Consider the following 16,841-nt stretch of genomic DNA (forward strand, 5'->3'; position numbering starts at 1 on the left):
GGGGAATGAGAAGTTTTTTCGGGGCGAATAGGTAGGAAAGCCTTTTATACGCGATACAGGCCTCGGATTCGCGTCTAGAAATATAGAATGTCGGGAGAGCGGCGGGCACTCGCGTCCCCGCTCCGTTCCCGCCGGAGGACCTTTCCCGTGGCTCCGACGAGAGAAACCCCAACGGCCAGCGCCAGATTCTCGCGGTGTCCGTCGGTCCGTTTACGCGACGCTCAAATCCACCAGCGAAAATAAACTTTCCTCCCCGATTTCGGGGAAGACAACGGGCGAGATAATTTCGTCTCTTCGCCACGGCGCGACGACTATAAAAGAAAAATACTTCGTTTTTGTTCTTTTTTTTTATTAGTCGGCGATACTTATCTATCTCCGTCGTCTCGATTTTTCTTTGTCCGACGTGGCTCTAACTGGTTTTACGTTTCGCGTCGTTTTTGAAAAACGTTTGGCCGAGAATCTACCGAAGAAAGTTACGCGTCCGCGGTTCGCTTTTTACGGGGGAAAAACCTCGAAATCGAGTTTTGTACTTTCGAGTTGTTATTTTTTCGGACTAGATTTCTAGACACGCACAGTGAGAGAATTTGGGTGTAAAGCTGTCCTCCGCCGCCTCCGTTACTGGCTCGCTCGCGATAACTTCGGGGGGAAAGCAAGCTGTGTTTGTGATTCAATTGTTTTCCCTGGCCCGACTTCATGACGGTTAAGGTAAACAAGAAATCAAACTATCACGTGAGTTACCCCTCTCTCTTTCTCAATATCGCTTCAGTCTCGTTCATTGTTACCTTAATATTATGAAATTTTAGTGTTTTGGGTTGAATTACTAAGGCTTAGAAAATCGCGTCTTTGTCCAGTCAAAAAAAAAAAACAGGGATTTTGATGTTTCTCATTTTCACCTTCGTCACGTTAAATCATTTGTTTAGTTAGATAGTTTGTTGACAGTTTGGTTAGGCCTTAGTTGGACCTTTTGAAAGTAACGATTAAACTGTCATTATCACGTTAAGAATGTCAAATCAGTTTCCAAGAATGAGTAGTGTTTTTCGATTTGATTTTTGAATAGTTTATGTATTTCTAGGATATCGTAAATCAACTTAATCAAGTAAATGTTTTTAATGATTTTTTCATTATAATTACGAGTTTAAATTTGGGGTTTAATTTCAACTTTATTCCGAAAAAGTGAAACTAACACCAAAAATATTTCGGCATTGAACTAAAATTGTAAACACCCAACTAACTTCGATTTATTTTAGCCAAGCCTAACAAACAATAATCCAAACAATTGAATACTTGTAATTGCACTTTACATGATTAAAAGTAGTTGTAATAAGATATCGAACCGGGCTATATAGCTAGCGTCCATTTAATCTGGAACTTATTTTAATGAATAAACTTGGGTAACATTTTCTTGAAACATTTAAATCGAAAATAGGCGGTTTAATCATAAGTACGTTTCTACGGGAAATAGTTTAGCCTACTGACGTCTACAGAGAATGTTAATCGTCCTTTAGCTCAAAGCTTAGTTTGCGTGTGGCATACTTATTTAACAAAATTATAGACCTATGGTTAAGTGTTTCGGTCACGCTATATTATTAATAACGTTCGCTTTTTAATTGTACCTTAATTCTATAATTACTGCGCGTCAGTGTGTCGAAATAACGTGACATAGATTTGACGTCATACCCAAAACGGTAAGCGCCTCTAGTGATAAAAATAGGCATCTTCAAAACCAATTATTAAGTAGTCTCACTATGACGACTAGACTAATATTTCTGTTCATTCTCAGTTAAAAATGTAATGTGACCTTTAATTATAAATATATGATAGCACCGAATTTCACACCCTAATTTAGCTAGCATGTGTAGTGTGTGCCAGATTAAAGAAAATATAGAAAGGAATAGAAATTTTATCTCTGGATATATCTTTTCTTTTCCGGTAATGTATTCACTTAAACCTAGTCTATTGAAGTAATATTAACCAGAAGTTTATTACGCGAAAGAAATAGCTTTCAAACGTCAAGATAGTCTTAACACCTCCTGGAAGCTACAGCTTCTGTTCCTTTTCTATATTTTCCTTGGCCCGAACTAGTTGGCAGTCCTATAAAAGGCACGAAGTGGGTAAAATCTACTTCAATTTCTCAGTAAGTTGGGCCTAAGCGTGGACGAATAGTCGACAAAGTTTTAACTCTAGTATAGGTGTTCCCTCCTCGCTTTTTGGGCTCTCATTGAAGTGTGTCTGGATGTGAAAGCGACGGCGGTGGCAGCGAATAATATATTGCATGGAGGCTGTTCATTCTCGGCGGGATTAGAGCGCGAATACTTGGTGGAATCGGGATTGCTTTTAGCGAAGCGAAATCGAGGCGCCCCCTTTTAACTTGAAAAATCGATTTATATATTAGCTCCGCCCCCCTCTTTCATTTTCTCCCCCCCCCTTGGCATCTCCGTTGCCTATTTTCTTCAATATACACCAAAACCCCGGTTCTTCCCCCCTCTCGGTCCACTTCAGAGCTCTCGCGTGAAAAAACCTCTCTACAGAATTTTGCAGTTTTCATTCCATTAAATCGCTGTCCGCCCAATTATTTCGTACATTAATTCTACGGATTTCGTATTATCTTCGGGATTTTTGGTACTTTATTTACCCCAAAAATATACCCTTAAATAAATTAGATTGTTTACGTTTTTTTCCGTTGACAAGAGTTTAATTGTAATTTTAGATTAATTTCTTCGCGCTGCATTTATGACGATGGATTAAGATTATCTTTATTGCATATTTTATTCTGAATACCCGCATGTTTACTTTTCCCTGTAGAGGCAGTTATTGTACACTTAATAATTAAATTAATTACAAAAATATTCACAGTAGAAAAATGTTTTTCGTATAGAAATTTGTCATTGTAATATTTCCACCTGGTTTTAGTGGGAAAATAAGCATCGAAATCGTTGTAACGTCAAAATATGGTTGTGATAGATCACCCAATACTCTTAAAACACGCGATTTGGATGAATTATCGAAAATATATAACGAAAGATGGCGCTAGGGTAAAACTCGAGGGGTCCATAATGGGCCGCAGGAAGTGGGGGGCTGCTCGCTCACTCCACTTTGGCGCTCATTTTTTGGGTCGATGTTGCGAGACGCCGCCGTGAGTCACGCGCGCGGGAAATCGCTGTCGGAGTGGAGCGCCTCCCAGTGTCACCCGCTTGTAATATATAATCCCCGACGTCTAGCTACCCTCCCCCATCCCTATTTCGATCTATCTCCGACCCTGCTACGGACCATTTTCGATGCCCTTATATATATAAAAAATTATTCTTAATACGCCCTTTTTAAGAGTTATGTAACCATTTTGGTTTTCCATTTAAGTCTCTGTCCCCATTGTGTGCGCATCATCAAGAATCCGGTAAATGTTAAAAGAACGTTACTGATTTTGATAGTGGTGGCGTGTCCCTAACATTTATTTGCTTAAACTCGCCTCGGAATTAATCTCTTTTTAAGGTAACTGCCATTTTTAAAGGTACACGGAATCGTCTAAAACATTCGGGACGAATTTAAGGTAGCTCCTCCCCTGGAATATCTTTTCGTTTTCAAATTGCCTGATTATGAAGCTCCACCCTCAAAATTCAAACGATTCAGTGGCAATATAAAACCTTTATCGGAATTTTTTTAATTATTTAGTGCCCCTTCTGAAAAAAGGTGATAATTTATATCGTAGATATATTGGATTCGTGCTAAAAGAGTATTAAAATTTTTGTACATATTAATAATACGAAGTAAATCACGTAAAGGTACTACTTTAAATGATGACCGTTTCTGGCTTTAAAAAATAATATCAAACGTGCTCACCAAAGCTTGTAATAACTAACTTTTTTCTCCGAAAATATTACGTCATTATCAAACTACTTTATTAAAACAAATTCCAACGTTGCGCCTCTCTTTAGTAAAACTGATTTGACGACCTTTTACAAGAACCAAATTTTTAGGGTGATATTTAAAGCGGAGACACTTGAAACGCGATATATTTGGAACAAGAGAAAAAACCGTAAGATTGTGTTAGGGCGAAAATTGCCGGAGAGGATCGCCGTTGCCATGACAACCGGGATGAGGGTGATTTTTAACGAGCACCCTCCCAATCCATCCCTTCTCTTTACAAGGTGCCGCCAATGGAGGGAAGGGTGTTCAATTGTCAAATATTGATTTTAGAACCTAGATTTTCACCAATGTTAATACTTTTCGCGTTGTTTAATCATCGTACCGTTAGAAAAAAAAATTAATTATAATCTACTATTAGTTTTTGTACACTTTAAAAAAATGAAACGTGAAAAAAAAATGTGTAATGAACGTTCAGTAAATGTCAGTCGATTTGTATTGAGCGTTGTCCGCGCTGACGCCTAGCGCCATCATTGGGAGCTAAAAGGAAACGCGAGCTCAAGCTAGTTCACCTTTCATTTGACAGATGGCGCAAGGTGCTCTGCAAATATTGTTTTTGGATTTTTTGTTTCAAGAGCGTTGGTTTTGAATGCTGATTTTTTATGTCGGTTCATTAGTTATGATATTTATTGTAATGAAACGAAATCTAATTTTTAATTAATAAATAATTTATTAAAATTGTAAATAATTTAACGTTAAAATAATGATGGAAAATATAGTATTTTCTTAATTTAAATATATGAAACACGCCAGCTTAAATATTTTATTCGAGAATACTTGTAAAATGGATAAGTAAGACGATATTTCTCGTTTATTACCGCGCCTTTGAATGTAATATTATTCTTTGAAAATTGCAAACTACTGGACGTGAGAAAAATATAGTTATAAGATTTAACGAAATTGCGATTCGTATTTTAATTGTCATAATGAAAATTGAATGAAATGCGTGTTTCTATTTGTAGATACCGTGTCGAGGCCCGCTACAGGTGGCATCTTTCGCGGCCGCCAACCTGGACGACGCGGCCGGTTGGAAGGGCCCCCACCCTCACCATCCGCCGGTGCACACGCCGCCGGGTCCCCACGGGGGGGCGCCAGGGCCACCTCCCCAACACCCGGGTCCCCCTCATTCGGGGCCTCCGCCGTCGCATCATCACCAGCAGCAGTTGCATCATCACCCGGTTCATCACCCGTCTTCGCAAGGGCCCGGCCTCCAGCACCCGGGACCGCCTCACCATCATCCAGGATCGCATCAGGGCTCGCCTCATTCCGGTCCTCCTCATCCGGGAGGTCCGCCTCACCCGGGCGGCCCTCATTCCGGACCTCCTCACCAGGGAGGGCCTCCTCATCATCCTCAGCCGCCGTCCATGCCGGGCCAAATCGGGCATGGTCCGGGCGTCATGCCTCCGCACGGGGGCCCCGGCGGAATGCCCCCTGGCCCTCAGGGACACCACGGAATGCCTCCTCCGCCGCACACCATGCCCGATGGAAGACCCCTGGACCACGGGTTAGTCTCCTTTCTTTTCTTTGGCGGCGATAAACAATTCCTATTTACCCGTTAATATCGAGCGACTCCGGAAGTCACTCGAATCTAAAAGAATCTCGCCTTCCAGCGTCACGTGACCAAATAAAGACTAATTCCCATTGGGCATTCGCGGGAAGCGTCATTAGCTTTTTGCAATATCAATCCTATTATTTTCTCAGTGTCATGGCGTGCGAATTTTATGGAATTTATGGGTGAATATGAATACGTTTATGGCGTTTTATTTCGACCTATAAATTGAGCTATTGGGTTTAGACTTAAATCGATATATGGTCCCAACCAACACGCCCCACTCAAATAATGGGTTAATGCCTCCTAAATTGAATTTGTATTATATTATATTTAAAATCTCTACCGCTACTTCGCGCGTAAGAAATCGGCGTAAGTCTAAACCTAAACCCGACAGCGTTTTTATTGACATTGGCTTCAACGTTTTTTCGTCCGAAAAATATTAAGATCGTAGAAGTACGTAGCCCTATTCGGTAATTTCCTCGTAGTCTGGATAAAACCCACTCGCAATTTTTGTTCTACCTCGCTTCTTTCGGAATTAGGCTATCCCACCACACCGCGCTTTTTGGGGACTAGCTATATTTAAAACTCAACTCTACTACTTCCTCTTAATAATTATATTTAGAAAGATTTATTTTTATTTTTGCAAATATTTTGGCTTTCCGTTTTTAAAACTTTAAAAGGAACGTGGTGGTGTTTATATAAATAATAGATAATTATTTCGTAAAATCTATTAAAATAATAAAAGTTCCTTTAAATTATGTTGTGAACTTTTATTAAATGGAAATATATTTCGAGTATGTTTTTAAAATTTCGCAAAAATTTCGACAGAAAAAAACGTAGCATCCTCGCTGGTTTCGTAAGTTGCGCCACCTAGTAAACCACCCCTGGAAAAAATACCACCCTTCGCGAGCCTAGCCCTCGCTCGTGTAGTACGGTACGCCCACCTGTTTACCCGTAAAAAAGTTGGGGAAAAGAAGGAACCACGCGGGTTTTTAGCATTCTCCGAGGGTTCGGTCGATTTTCGTCCCCTTTGGTTTTACTTGATGCCCCCCCTCCCCGCTTACGCTCTTTATCCCTCTTTCGTACCCTCCCTCCGTTTGCAACTGGAACGTTCCATTTCGCGTTAGCGTCCGGGGGTGACCGCGTTTCCAAACCTTCCTCTTCGTTCTAGTTAGAAAGAGGGAAAGCGACGGCTCTCACCCCCTAGTTTATTCCCCCTCCTTTATTTAACTCCCCCTTTTAGTTGGAGAAGTTTGCTTCTACAAAAGTATCGGTAGGCCTAGGGGCCGATTATAAAGACAACACGGGGGCCCCGTTTTTCTTTCTTTTTGATTTATTTGCGCAGAAATAAATAAAACTCTTTTTTTTTAAGTTGAGAGCGTACATTTGCATTTTCTGTCTTATAAGATTTCGCGCGTTTCACCGTTATAATTAACAAATCTGGTGACGTGTAATTAGAATTTTAAACAGGCTGTTAATTTTTTAATATATTTATAACAGTTCATATGGAGTCGAAAAATATAAATTATTATTTTTTAATTTTATCGTAAAAACGTTCTATCTTGTATCTTATAGACGGAATTATTCAGTTGCCCGGTTTGTCATAATTGTATTTAATTCTTAGATTTTTTTTAATAAATCAAAACGATTTCTTTATATTTCGAGTGGCGTTGACGTGTCGGCGACCTGTCACGTTGCTTTAGGCTAGACTTTACCGAAAACCCCGATTTTGAAGAGCCTGAGAGACAAGAATAGAATTTTCCGTCATCGAATCGATCGGAAACGAGATTTTTCCGTGGACTGCTGGTGTAGGAAAGTAGGGCGGGAGGCAGCGGAACCCGGGGGGGGGGGGGGGGACTGAGCGAGAGAGAACGTGCCAGCTTACTTTTCCTTTGACGTCACCGAACCTATCTTTATAGTTATTACATTCCCCAAAGAGAGAAAAATATATTATTTACAACAAAAAATTAATAAGAAATTAGGCGATTGACAGTTGAGAAGGGTTTTGAAAGTTTCGCGCCAAATACGAAACACGTGACCACTTTTTGAATAGATTAACGACTTGATAGTTTAGTTATTATTCATAAATTAGATTTTTAAGTGAGACAATTTTTTACAACCTTCAAGTCGCGGCTTCCCCCTTTGACTCCTTAATAGTTGTCAAGCGTTAAGTGGTTAGCGTTTCCCTTTGAAAATGCAAAAATTTTGTTCTCGTTAAACCTTTTTTAGAGAGAACGATGACCTTGAAACAAAAAGTTCTTTATCTTTAAGAACGTATTTAGGTTACTGAGAATGTACGAGTATCTTTTAGGAACTAGCTCGTTTCGCAAACGGAAACCCTTCATTTTTACTTTGTAGAATGCTATCTAGTATGGGTTGTAAGAACGTTTTGTTTTATAATTAGTTACGATAAAAAGTTAATTATTTAACTCCTAATGTGGATGTAAGCTGAACTATTTCTCGCTAGTGGTCTTAAGCTGTCGTTCGCTTTAGAGAACCGCTAGGTAGGTCGCGAACTTAACCGCTCGTTAACCTTACATCCACATTTAGTTCGTTCAACTTAACTTTAAATTGAATTAAACGGTTTAATTCATTAATCATTATAAATAGCCAAGTAATTGATAAATTTTTAATTTTTGAGCCTGGATAAATTTTAAAACAATCTCCCAATAGTCTTAGTCGATAATTCAAAATAACGGTCAAAAACGCCGCCGATCAGTTTAGTAAAATATTTTTGGCGGCGTAATCGTCGGCCATTTTCGGTATGGAGATACAGGCCGGAAGGCAAGCAAGGCTGCCAGATTTCGATAGACCGAAAAAGGCCAACTCTCAAATGTTTTCGTTTTCAAAACGAAAATTTTGCGGCGTACCTATCGACTAAGACTATAGATGGCGTTATTGTTACACTTAGATTTGCGAATATCCTAGTCGGGTCTAGGTAGATGTAAGAGTACGTCTTGCTTCTATAAACAGATCGACTCGTACTTTTTGCGTTACCTGAATACCTACTTGGTATCTTATATGGCCCGTTACGCCCCCCCCCCTCATCGTTTATATTGAACATGCTGATACCGCGTAAGATTTCCACCCCCAGTTTACATCCTCTCCAATCCCCGAGTAACTTGTTTTTTTAAAGCCAAAGAAGGGGGGGGGGGCAGTTAATGACAAAAGAAAAGTCAGGAGGGTTGGCGATGGGGATAGTGAATTTTAAGCATCTTTACCGACGCGACGCACTGATCCCCGTAAATGATTTTCACGTAATGACGGTAATGATCGGAATCATTCTCTCCACGAAACAAGCGTAATACGACCTATTTATTAGGAACCCCATATTTTGACATCTTAGTTGACGCGCTTTAACAAAAGATACAAAAAAAATTATTTGGGTCGGCTACTCGGGATAAACTAAATGGTGATTGACTTGAGGTTTATACGGTTCCCTTTTCCGGAACTCGATAGTGAAATAATTTATTTGAAAAATCACAACGTCGCTAAACTTTTGTAAAAGTCACGGCTATGTTTCCTATTGTACGTAACTCGAGTTAAAAGTCTACTACGACGACGCAAATCTTCTCGTGGCCCGTTTTCTTCGGGCCTCCCAACTCCCCCACCGTTGCCTGTCCCTTCTCCCCTACTAACTCCCACTCTTATAATTCCTCCTTCTATTTACCACCCCCTCCGCCTTCCTCCGTAACTTTACCCCCACCCCCCCCCTCTCTCTCTCTCTCTCTCTCTCTCTCTCTCCCTCGCTCTCTCCCTCGCTCTCTCTTCCCTCTATCCATCAGCCAGCGTTGGGAAAGGTTAGGGGAAAATGGTATTGTCGGAACGACTCTAGTGGCCCCTCCCCGTTCGCTGGAATGGAATATCCCTAGCAGCCGAAGACAAGGTCGTACATGTACACGGTACGCGAAAACGGCGTTCTCCTATGGAAGGTATCCCTAGGCTCGCGAGTTTCGAAGACCGCACTTTCGATGGGTAAGCGGGGAAATTCGGAGGGATCCTTTTGCTTTTGACCGCTTATACTATCAGCCTGTCGCGTGCTCGCTAGCTGCTCCTGGTCGAGTTTGACTCTTTGACCATATTTTTTCCCCTCGATTACATCCCGAAAAAAATAGTCGGTAAAGGGGGCTCTCCCCGTCGTCATTTGCATAAAATGTTTTGGGCTTCGACGATTTCGCAATATCGAAGGACATACTCCCGTTGAACAATTTCTCGCCCTTTTTTTGTTTCGACTCCATTCAAACTCTGGCGGTTTTCTACGAAATTTTTGCGTTAAAAAGTGGTGGAAGAACTTTCTTGAAAGTTCCGAACTGCGTTTCGCGTTTCGGAAAAGATGGCTTTAAAATATTTCTACGCAATCTTGGTTCCTGAAAGAAACGGAAAGTCGCTTACTTGATGGGATAAAGTGCAAATACCACACCGAGAATGGGACCCCTCGGGTAAAGAAAACTATATCAATATTTTGAAATTACCAAAATTTTTATCCCCATGGGATACTTATCAAATTAAAGTGAAAATGACGAACGTAGTTAATTACGAAATATACATTCCAAATTCAATTTTTTCATGGAATCTCGAACATTTTTAAGAAAATGTTTTAAAAGGTTTTTTTACGGTTATTGCTGGGTTATCGCTACCCAGTGTATTCATTCGAGTCAATATATTGTTTAAAAAGGCCGTTCCTCGAAACGGCTAGAACACCTGAAAAACTGATCTGTTCGTGCCCCTCCTGCGTGAGAGTGGCCCGCCCCCCTCAGGGCCAAATGAAGCCAATGTTCAATCAAACGATGGCTGGTGGCCCAAACAGTGACCCCTTCTATTCGTCACCATTTTCATCATATTTCAGGCGTCATACGCCATACTTTGGACAACCAGATTACAGAATATACGAGATGAACAAGAGGTTACAGCAGAGAACCGATGTAAGAACTCCCCAAAAAATGGTTACGGTATCTTAATTTAAACTGCGACTATAACCTTTATTCCTTTTTCAGGATAGTGATAATCTGTGGTGGGACGCTTTCGCAACGGAGTTTTTTGAAGATGATGCGACTCTGACGCTAACGTTTTGCTTAGAAGATGGACCAAAACGATACAGTACGTTTTTTTGGTCCCATTAAAATATTTAAATTAATAAAATTGATAACCACATTTTATATTTGTAGCTATTGGAAGGACGTTAATACCAAGGTACTTCCGTAGTATCTTCGAGGGTGGAGTTCAAGACCTTTATTTTAATCTAAAACACCCGAAAGAATCCTTCCATAACACCACAATTACGCTAGATTGTGATCAATGTACGATGGTAACGCATCATGGAAAACCATTATACAATAAGGTAAATATATTTTCTGTAATGTAATCCCAGTGGCGTAGCTAGAGCTTTTGGCGCTCTCAATACACCAAAATTATTGTAAGTTAAGTGACCCCCTCTAGCTACGCCACTATCTAATACCTATTACCCAAATCCTCGAAAAAAGAACAAGGGTAAAACATTAACTTTTGGGGTGTAGCTAGCATTTTCGCCTTTATTAATATTTATTGAGTATTAATAGTACTCAATTTAAAAGGAAACACATCCATGATGAACTCCTCCAAATTATTCTTCTATAAAGAATTATTTAGTCCTTTTTGTGTAGAAAGATAAATTTTGTATTTGGTGTAAGCTATCGCGTATTCGTAGTTGCAAGTAATGGTAATTATCAGACCAATTTTTGCACTACATTCTTTTTACACTTCCTGGTTTAGTGACACCTGTTAACAATTTCAGTGTTTGGGCGTTTATTTCTTATTAACATAAAGTGTGGTCAGATAACGAGGAATGGTGCAATTTCAAATTTTAATAGACTTTTCAAACAAAATGAATCTGTGATTCTGGAAATGCTAGAACCTGGTTTTTTCAACTAGCAATGCTCTGAATTTCCAAAATAAATCTCGGCTAGTGTAGGCTTAAACAACAGAATCTAAGAGCACCTAGGAAAATTTTTGCTTCTAACATTTAATTTCTTAGAATTACTTAGTTTGAAAGGTCTATTATAGGTGGTACTGCTATGTACCAGAAACTCATGCGCAGAAAATTAAAATCACAAGTCGGAATAAAATAATATCAATTCTATTATATCCTTGTCGGTATTAATTTTCAATGCTTTTCCCTCCATATTCCCTGATCACAACATGAGGACACCAATATTCCAAAAGAAAATTTATGTATTTTTTCGTAATGTAAAAATTATGTTTGGGCCTTTAGTTTACCTTTAGCGGATGTTTTATGGACGGCATTGTTTAATTTTACACTGTAAAGGTGGCAAGCTTTTTAAATACATTCCCTTGACCTTATAAAACAATACATATGACAATCTTACAATGGGAGAAAAAATGAATTGAACAGGTTTATTGAAAACTCCACATTCTACACAGAGTAGAGAAAATTAGCACGTAAAATGAGAACATTTTTAAGGTGCCACAAATTTATTTTATTTTTGCCTCGTAGAAATAAAAATTAATTATGCACATAAACATGGTGTATAATGAACCCATAAAGATTATGTTAATGTTTTTATCAAAAATTATAATCCAAAAAGCCTCAAACAATCTGAAAAAGCAAACTTTTGGGGATAAATTCTTCAAATCAACAGGTGCTCCCTCCCCAAGTTCTTAGAAAGTTAAAATTTTCTCTCTCTCCCCATCAATCTGGGGGAGATGCCTCATATATTAGGGAAGAGGGTAAGTTGGGCTTATTCTCCCCACAAAATCATAGTGAAGAAATTTTTTATAACCCCTTATTTTTAGTTTGTGGAATTGAGGGGATTATTTGGGACTTTTTTGTTTCGAAGAAGACTTAAAGAAGTCTTTAATTTTTGTAATAAGTCCTTCTTTGGCCAGGTGGCACTATCTTAGAAGAAACTCTGGCTAGAGTCAGCCTTAGCTTTCCCAAGCTCTAAATTGATTGGGTTTCCATGGAGAAGCGGCGGTATTGATTGGGTTGCCTTGGAAACCGCGCTCAGTTTGGGAAAAGTAAGGGGGGGAAGGATGCAGAAAGGGGGGTGAAAAGCGGAAAAGTTGGTGGAAAAGGGGCAAAGTATAGGGGGTGATAGGTCACCTAGCTTCCTAACTATTCCATTGATTCAAGGGGTGGGGGTCATCAGATGGAACATTGGGAAGAGAGAGGGCTTGAATCTACAGAAATTTTGGATCCCTAAACATGTGGCTGCTGTCCAACTTTCTTATCTCTCTTTCTCTCTGTTTTATTATATTTTTTTAGACACCCCAAAATATCCAGCCAAAAAGGGTTCTTAAACCCAATTTGCTAAATATTACCAAATAATTAATTTCATTGCTTTATATTTACAAATATGAGGGGTTATCGAGGTCAAACCTATAAGATAAGACTTCCATAGTAATTGCTTATTACAATTAAAAACGTAAATAAAATTGGGTAGTTCTTATTTCTATCAAACCATTTAAAACGTTACTTCGAGTATTAATTTATACTTCTGTATTAACAGGGTCTGGGTCAATATCAGATAGATCCTACTAAAGAACAGTTTGCCAAAGACAATGCTGTTGTGGTAAATAATATCCTCTTAATTTATTACCTTATTTATTCCGCTATACTGTGACCACGCATAAATAATTTTCATTTTATTTGTTCAGGTATGTACAGAAGGTCGTCTCATATTAGAATTCACATTTGATGACCTTATGAGGATAAAATCCTGGCACTTTGCCACGAGGCAACATAGAGAGTTACTTCCGAGAGGCCTCATTTCCATACATGTACAGAATTTACTTCATTCTCTTTATATACAGCTATACGTGATTATTAATCGTAAACATTTTGGTAGACTCAACAACAAGATCCAGCGATGCTGGAACAAATGACGAAAAACATAACTAGGCAAGGTTTAACGAATTCGACTTTAAATTACCTCAGGGTAAGAGACTTCTAGATTTTAAACTCAATTTTGAAAAAATCTTTATTAAAAACCTTTTTGGTATTTTAAGTTGTGTGTCATTTTGGAACCAATGCAAGAACTGATGTCCAGGCACAAAGCATACGCTCTTAGTCCGAGAGACTGTCTCAAAACTACGCTCTTCCAGAAATGGCAACGAATGGTGGCGCCGCCAGGTAAAAAACAGTTTTTACATTTTTTTAATGTCGTATGTTCCTTTGCGATTATTTTTATTTTAAAGTTTGCTATATTTATTTATAATTTGGTTTTTATTATTTTAAATTTTGGTTTTTGACCCAAAAACAAAAATATCGGAAAAAAACTGGGGTATCTATAATATTAAGCCACCATAAATTTATAGGTTAAAATAAAATTAGGAATATCAGGATCGCGGGACTATTCAGAATTGTTTTTGACAGTTTAAAATTTTGCTGTATGTGTGTGTAGGTGCTGCCCATCGTGGGCCCAGCTCAAACGATCTTAAACCAACTCAGGAAGTAGGTATGTTGAACGCAGGCTTTTGAAAATAATTTTTTGATAAGGATTTTTATCATTCCTGCCTGCTTTCAAAATCAAAGCTGCCTTAATCTTAACTCGTTAAAATCTACAACTAACAAATCTCTCATGTACCCCCCCTTTTTAATTACCACTAACTGGTCTCTTGAAGGTTTTAATCTTTAATAACTACTAACTAGCGATTAAAAGTAATCGATTGGGTCCAAAATTTACAAATCATTTTTCTCTTTATTTATTATTTTCCTCGCTTCTTTGCTTTATTCGTCTTCTTATATTTCTTAATTTTTTTATCCGTTCTAAGTTAAGGAGCTAATAGCAACCTTATCAATATTCTTTATACTTTTTAAATTTTAACCAACGTGGTAATTTTAAGATCTTCATTAATTTTCTAGGACTGATAATTTTTTTGAATTAAAAATGTAGTGTAGCGTTTCAAAGAGTACTTTGCACTCGTGTTTAGTGATGCCTCTTAAAATTATAATGTTGGTTTTATTTCCGTATCAGTTTCTTTGATTTTAATTACCTTAATTGCTCTCAACTTTTAGAAACTCAAAGACCACCCAGTAAAAGAAGAAAAAGGAAATCTTCAACTACGAACAATACTGGAAATGCAACTGGTGGTACCACAGGTGGTGGTAAGAAGAAAAACATGTCACCAGGACCCCCAAATTTCTCCTTGGCTTCTCAAGTAAGATTTATTGTGACATTGAAGTAATGTATCGTGATTTTAGTTGGCTTAAAAGGAAGCTATCATCCTCAGACTCTCTAATCCTAAACTACCAATTCATTCAAAAATAGGTCTAATTAAAATTAATTTAAAGTTACGCCAGTCTTAGGTTAGATAATTCTTATTTACCCAAGATGAAGTTTTATCTCGGGTATTATATTCATTTCGTATATGGGCGATAGCTTCGCAAAAGTAAATTTTAAGTTTTTTCTCCCAAACAAGCCACAATTTTGCCGTATTTGTTCGTGTCAATTAAAGGAACCAATGTTTTTTTCAATAGGCTTAAGCATATTATTAGTTAGGTCCTGTTTAAATGGTTAGTTTACATTATTTTTATACATTAACTTTCTGTTAGAAATGAGCGACATTATATTTACGTAGGTAAGATCCCATCATTGGTGTAACACTTTTTATTCTTAATAATTTAGTTTCTAGGGATTGGAAAATTCCTCTTGGACTTCTCAGATTTTTAGCGTGATCCATACTGGGCGTGAATGGTAGAATTTTTAAATACACGTATTAATATCGCGATATGTATTTAGAAATTCTGTTGTTTTACGCAATGAGGTTTGATGTAGGTCAGTTTCAGGTAGGTATATGCCCCGAATTAAATATCTCCCGAGTATTCCGTTTTAGTGGTTTGGGAATTTTTGAGTTTGTTAGTCGTTTCCATTGGTGTCTTTAATGATCGATTGGCAAATCTGTGGAGTTTATGGGAAAAAACGAAGCTATTGGAAAATAGAAAAATTTACTTTAGAGCCAGAAAATTTTCAAGAAAGTCAGTCTAGATTCGATTGTTAGCTTTCAAAAACGTTATTTTCTGTTCTTAGCTGCCGAATCAGACGTAGTGTTGGGGGCAAACAAAAATGAAGGGGCAAGTATCTCTTAAAATATTCCTTTTTCATTTGCCTGCCTTTTATTCGTACAGATAATGCCAAATAATCTATCTTCTTCGGCTCCCCTATTATATCAGAATTTTTGAAAGCTAATAATTTGATCTGGTTTTTGGTTTTATTCAAAGACATAGGCCACTTTTTTTTTGTCCAACTAGTCGTTACCGGAAGTAAATAATTACTGCCGGTTGTACGCGCGACCGTTCGAAACAAATAGTAACGAACGTCGTTTTGTTATTTTCCTTTCGCAGGATGTCATGGTCGTGGGTGAGCCGTCCCTTATGGGTGGCGAATTTGGCGACGAAGATGAACGCCTCATCACCCGCTTGGAGAACACGCAGTATGACGCCTCGGCCGCCGCCGCCGCCAACGGCCTCGAGGATAACGGTGACGAATTTGGCGGCAATAATCAGATGGGGCCGGGCCCAAACGCGGCCGGCGGACCGCCACCACCCCCACCAACCAACGCTTCGTGGTCGGGTCCGCCGAATGCAGTGGGGCCTCCCCAAATTCCCCCTCCATCTCAAGCTCCCCCATCTCAAGTACCAACAGAGCGCGGCAACAATTCGTCGTCGGCTCCTCCGCAATCCAACCAAGCCAATCAGGACGAAAAAAAGCCTTCGCCGGCCATCAATCAGTGAGTAGCGATTGGGCCAATCCGTCATCTTTCGAGGGTGGCACGTTCGAAGGAGGCGGAACGCTGGGACTCAGCCCAACCCCCGGACCGCAAGGACAATCGGGACGCAAAAGTCGCCAGTCGGTAACCGGTGATTGGTTATCCGCGCCGTATAACGACGGAAGTGCGGGTGACGAGTCCACGTTAGGACCCATGGCAGCCACGGGCAACGCCAGCGGCGCGTCCGGGACCGCGTCGTGTCGGCCACCTCGTCGCGGGGGCAGACCACGCGGACGTCCGAGGCGGAATCGCCTCTGAAAACTATTTAAATATTTAATAGTTATATATATAAAAACAAACAAACATTTTTTATTCAAATTATAATTAAAAAAAATAGCGCGATGCTGATTTTTAACAACACACCTAAAGGGGGCAGCGTTGGTTTCTGGTGTGACGCGTCGTGCATTTTTTTTCCTTCCCGTTTCAGGACTAGTTCAAAAACTATACAGAAGGAAACTTCTCTCTTGTCATTGGAAAAATATGGGCTATAACAAAAATTCACCTCGTAGCCGACTAAAAATATTTAGGAGAAAATAACGCTATTATCATTATCATGATTTCTTCATACCTGGTGAAACGTATCAAAAAGTTATATTCTAGTAACGAA

At 39.1% G+C, this 16,841-nt stretch overlaps 1 protein-coding gene across 3 annotated transcripts; it reads left to right on the top strand.

Annotated features, from left to right (window-relative positions):
* Positions 1-380: 380 nt before the first annotated feature.
* LOC149935205 (LIM domain-binding protein 2-like) lies at positions 381-16,529 on the top strand. Of its 3 annotated transcripts, XM_090180509.1 has the most exons (13): positions 381-729; positions 4,881-5,422; positions 10,317-10,392; positions 10,465-10,567; positions 10,636-10,808; positions 12,976-13,038; positions 13,124-13,246; positions 13,315-13,404; positions 13,475-13,598; positions 13,870-13,923; positions 14,484-14,626; positions 15,496-15,539; positions 15,810-15,899. In XM_090180509.1, exons 1-12 carry the CDS (start codon positions 694-696, stop codon positions 15,511-15,513), a joined length of 1,545 nt encoding a protein of 514 aa, XP_090036635.1. In that variant the 5' UTR covers positions 381-693; the 3' UTR covers positions 15,514-15,539; positions 15,810-15,899. The 3 variants fall into 3 exon arrangements, with proteins under 3 accessions (XP_090036635.1, XP_090036634.1, XP_090036633.1); XM_090180507.1 differs by lacking the exon at positions 15,496-15,539 and having other exon boundaries at positions 399-729; positions 15,810-16,529; XM_090180508.1 differs by lacking the exons at positions 13,870-13,923; positions 15,496-15,539 and having other exon boundaries at positions 390-729; positions 15,810-16,529.
* Positions 16,530-16,841: the final 312 nt, after the last annotated feature.

Source organism: Leiobunum rupestre, chromosome 7 (assembly GCF_980474605.1).
Source record: "Leiobunum rupestre chromosome 7, qqLeiRupe1.1.hap1, whole genome shotgun sequence".
In the NCBI taxonomy this organism is placed as follows: Eukaryota; Metazoa; Arthropoda; class Arachnida; order Opiliones; family Sclerosomatidae; genus Leiobunum; species Leiobunum rupestre.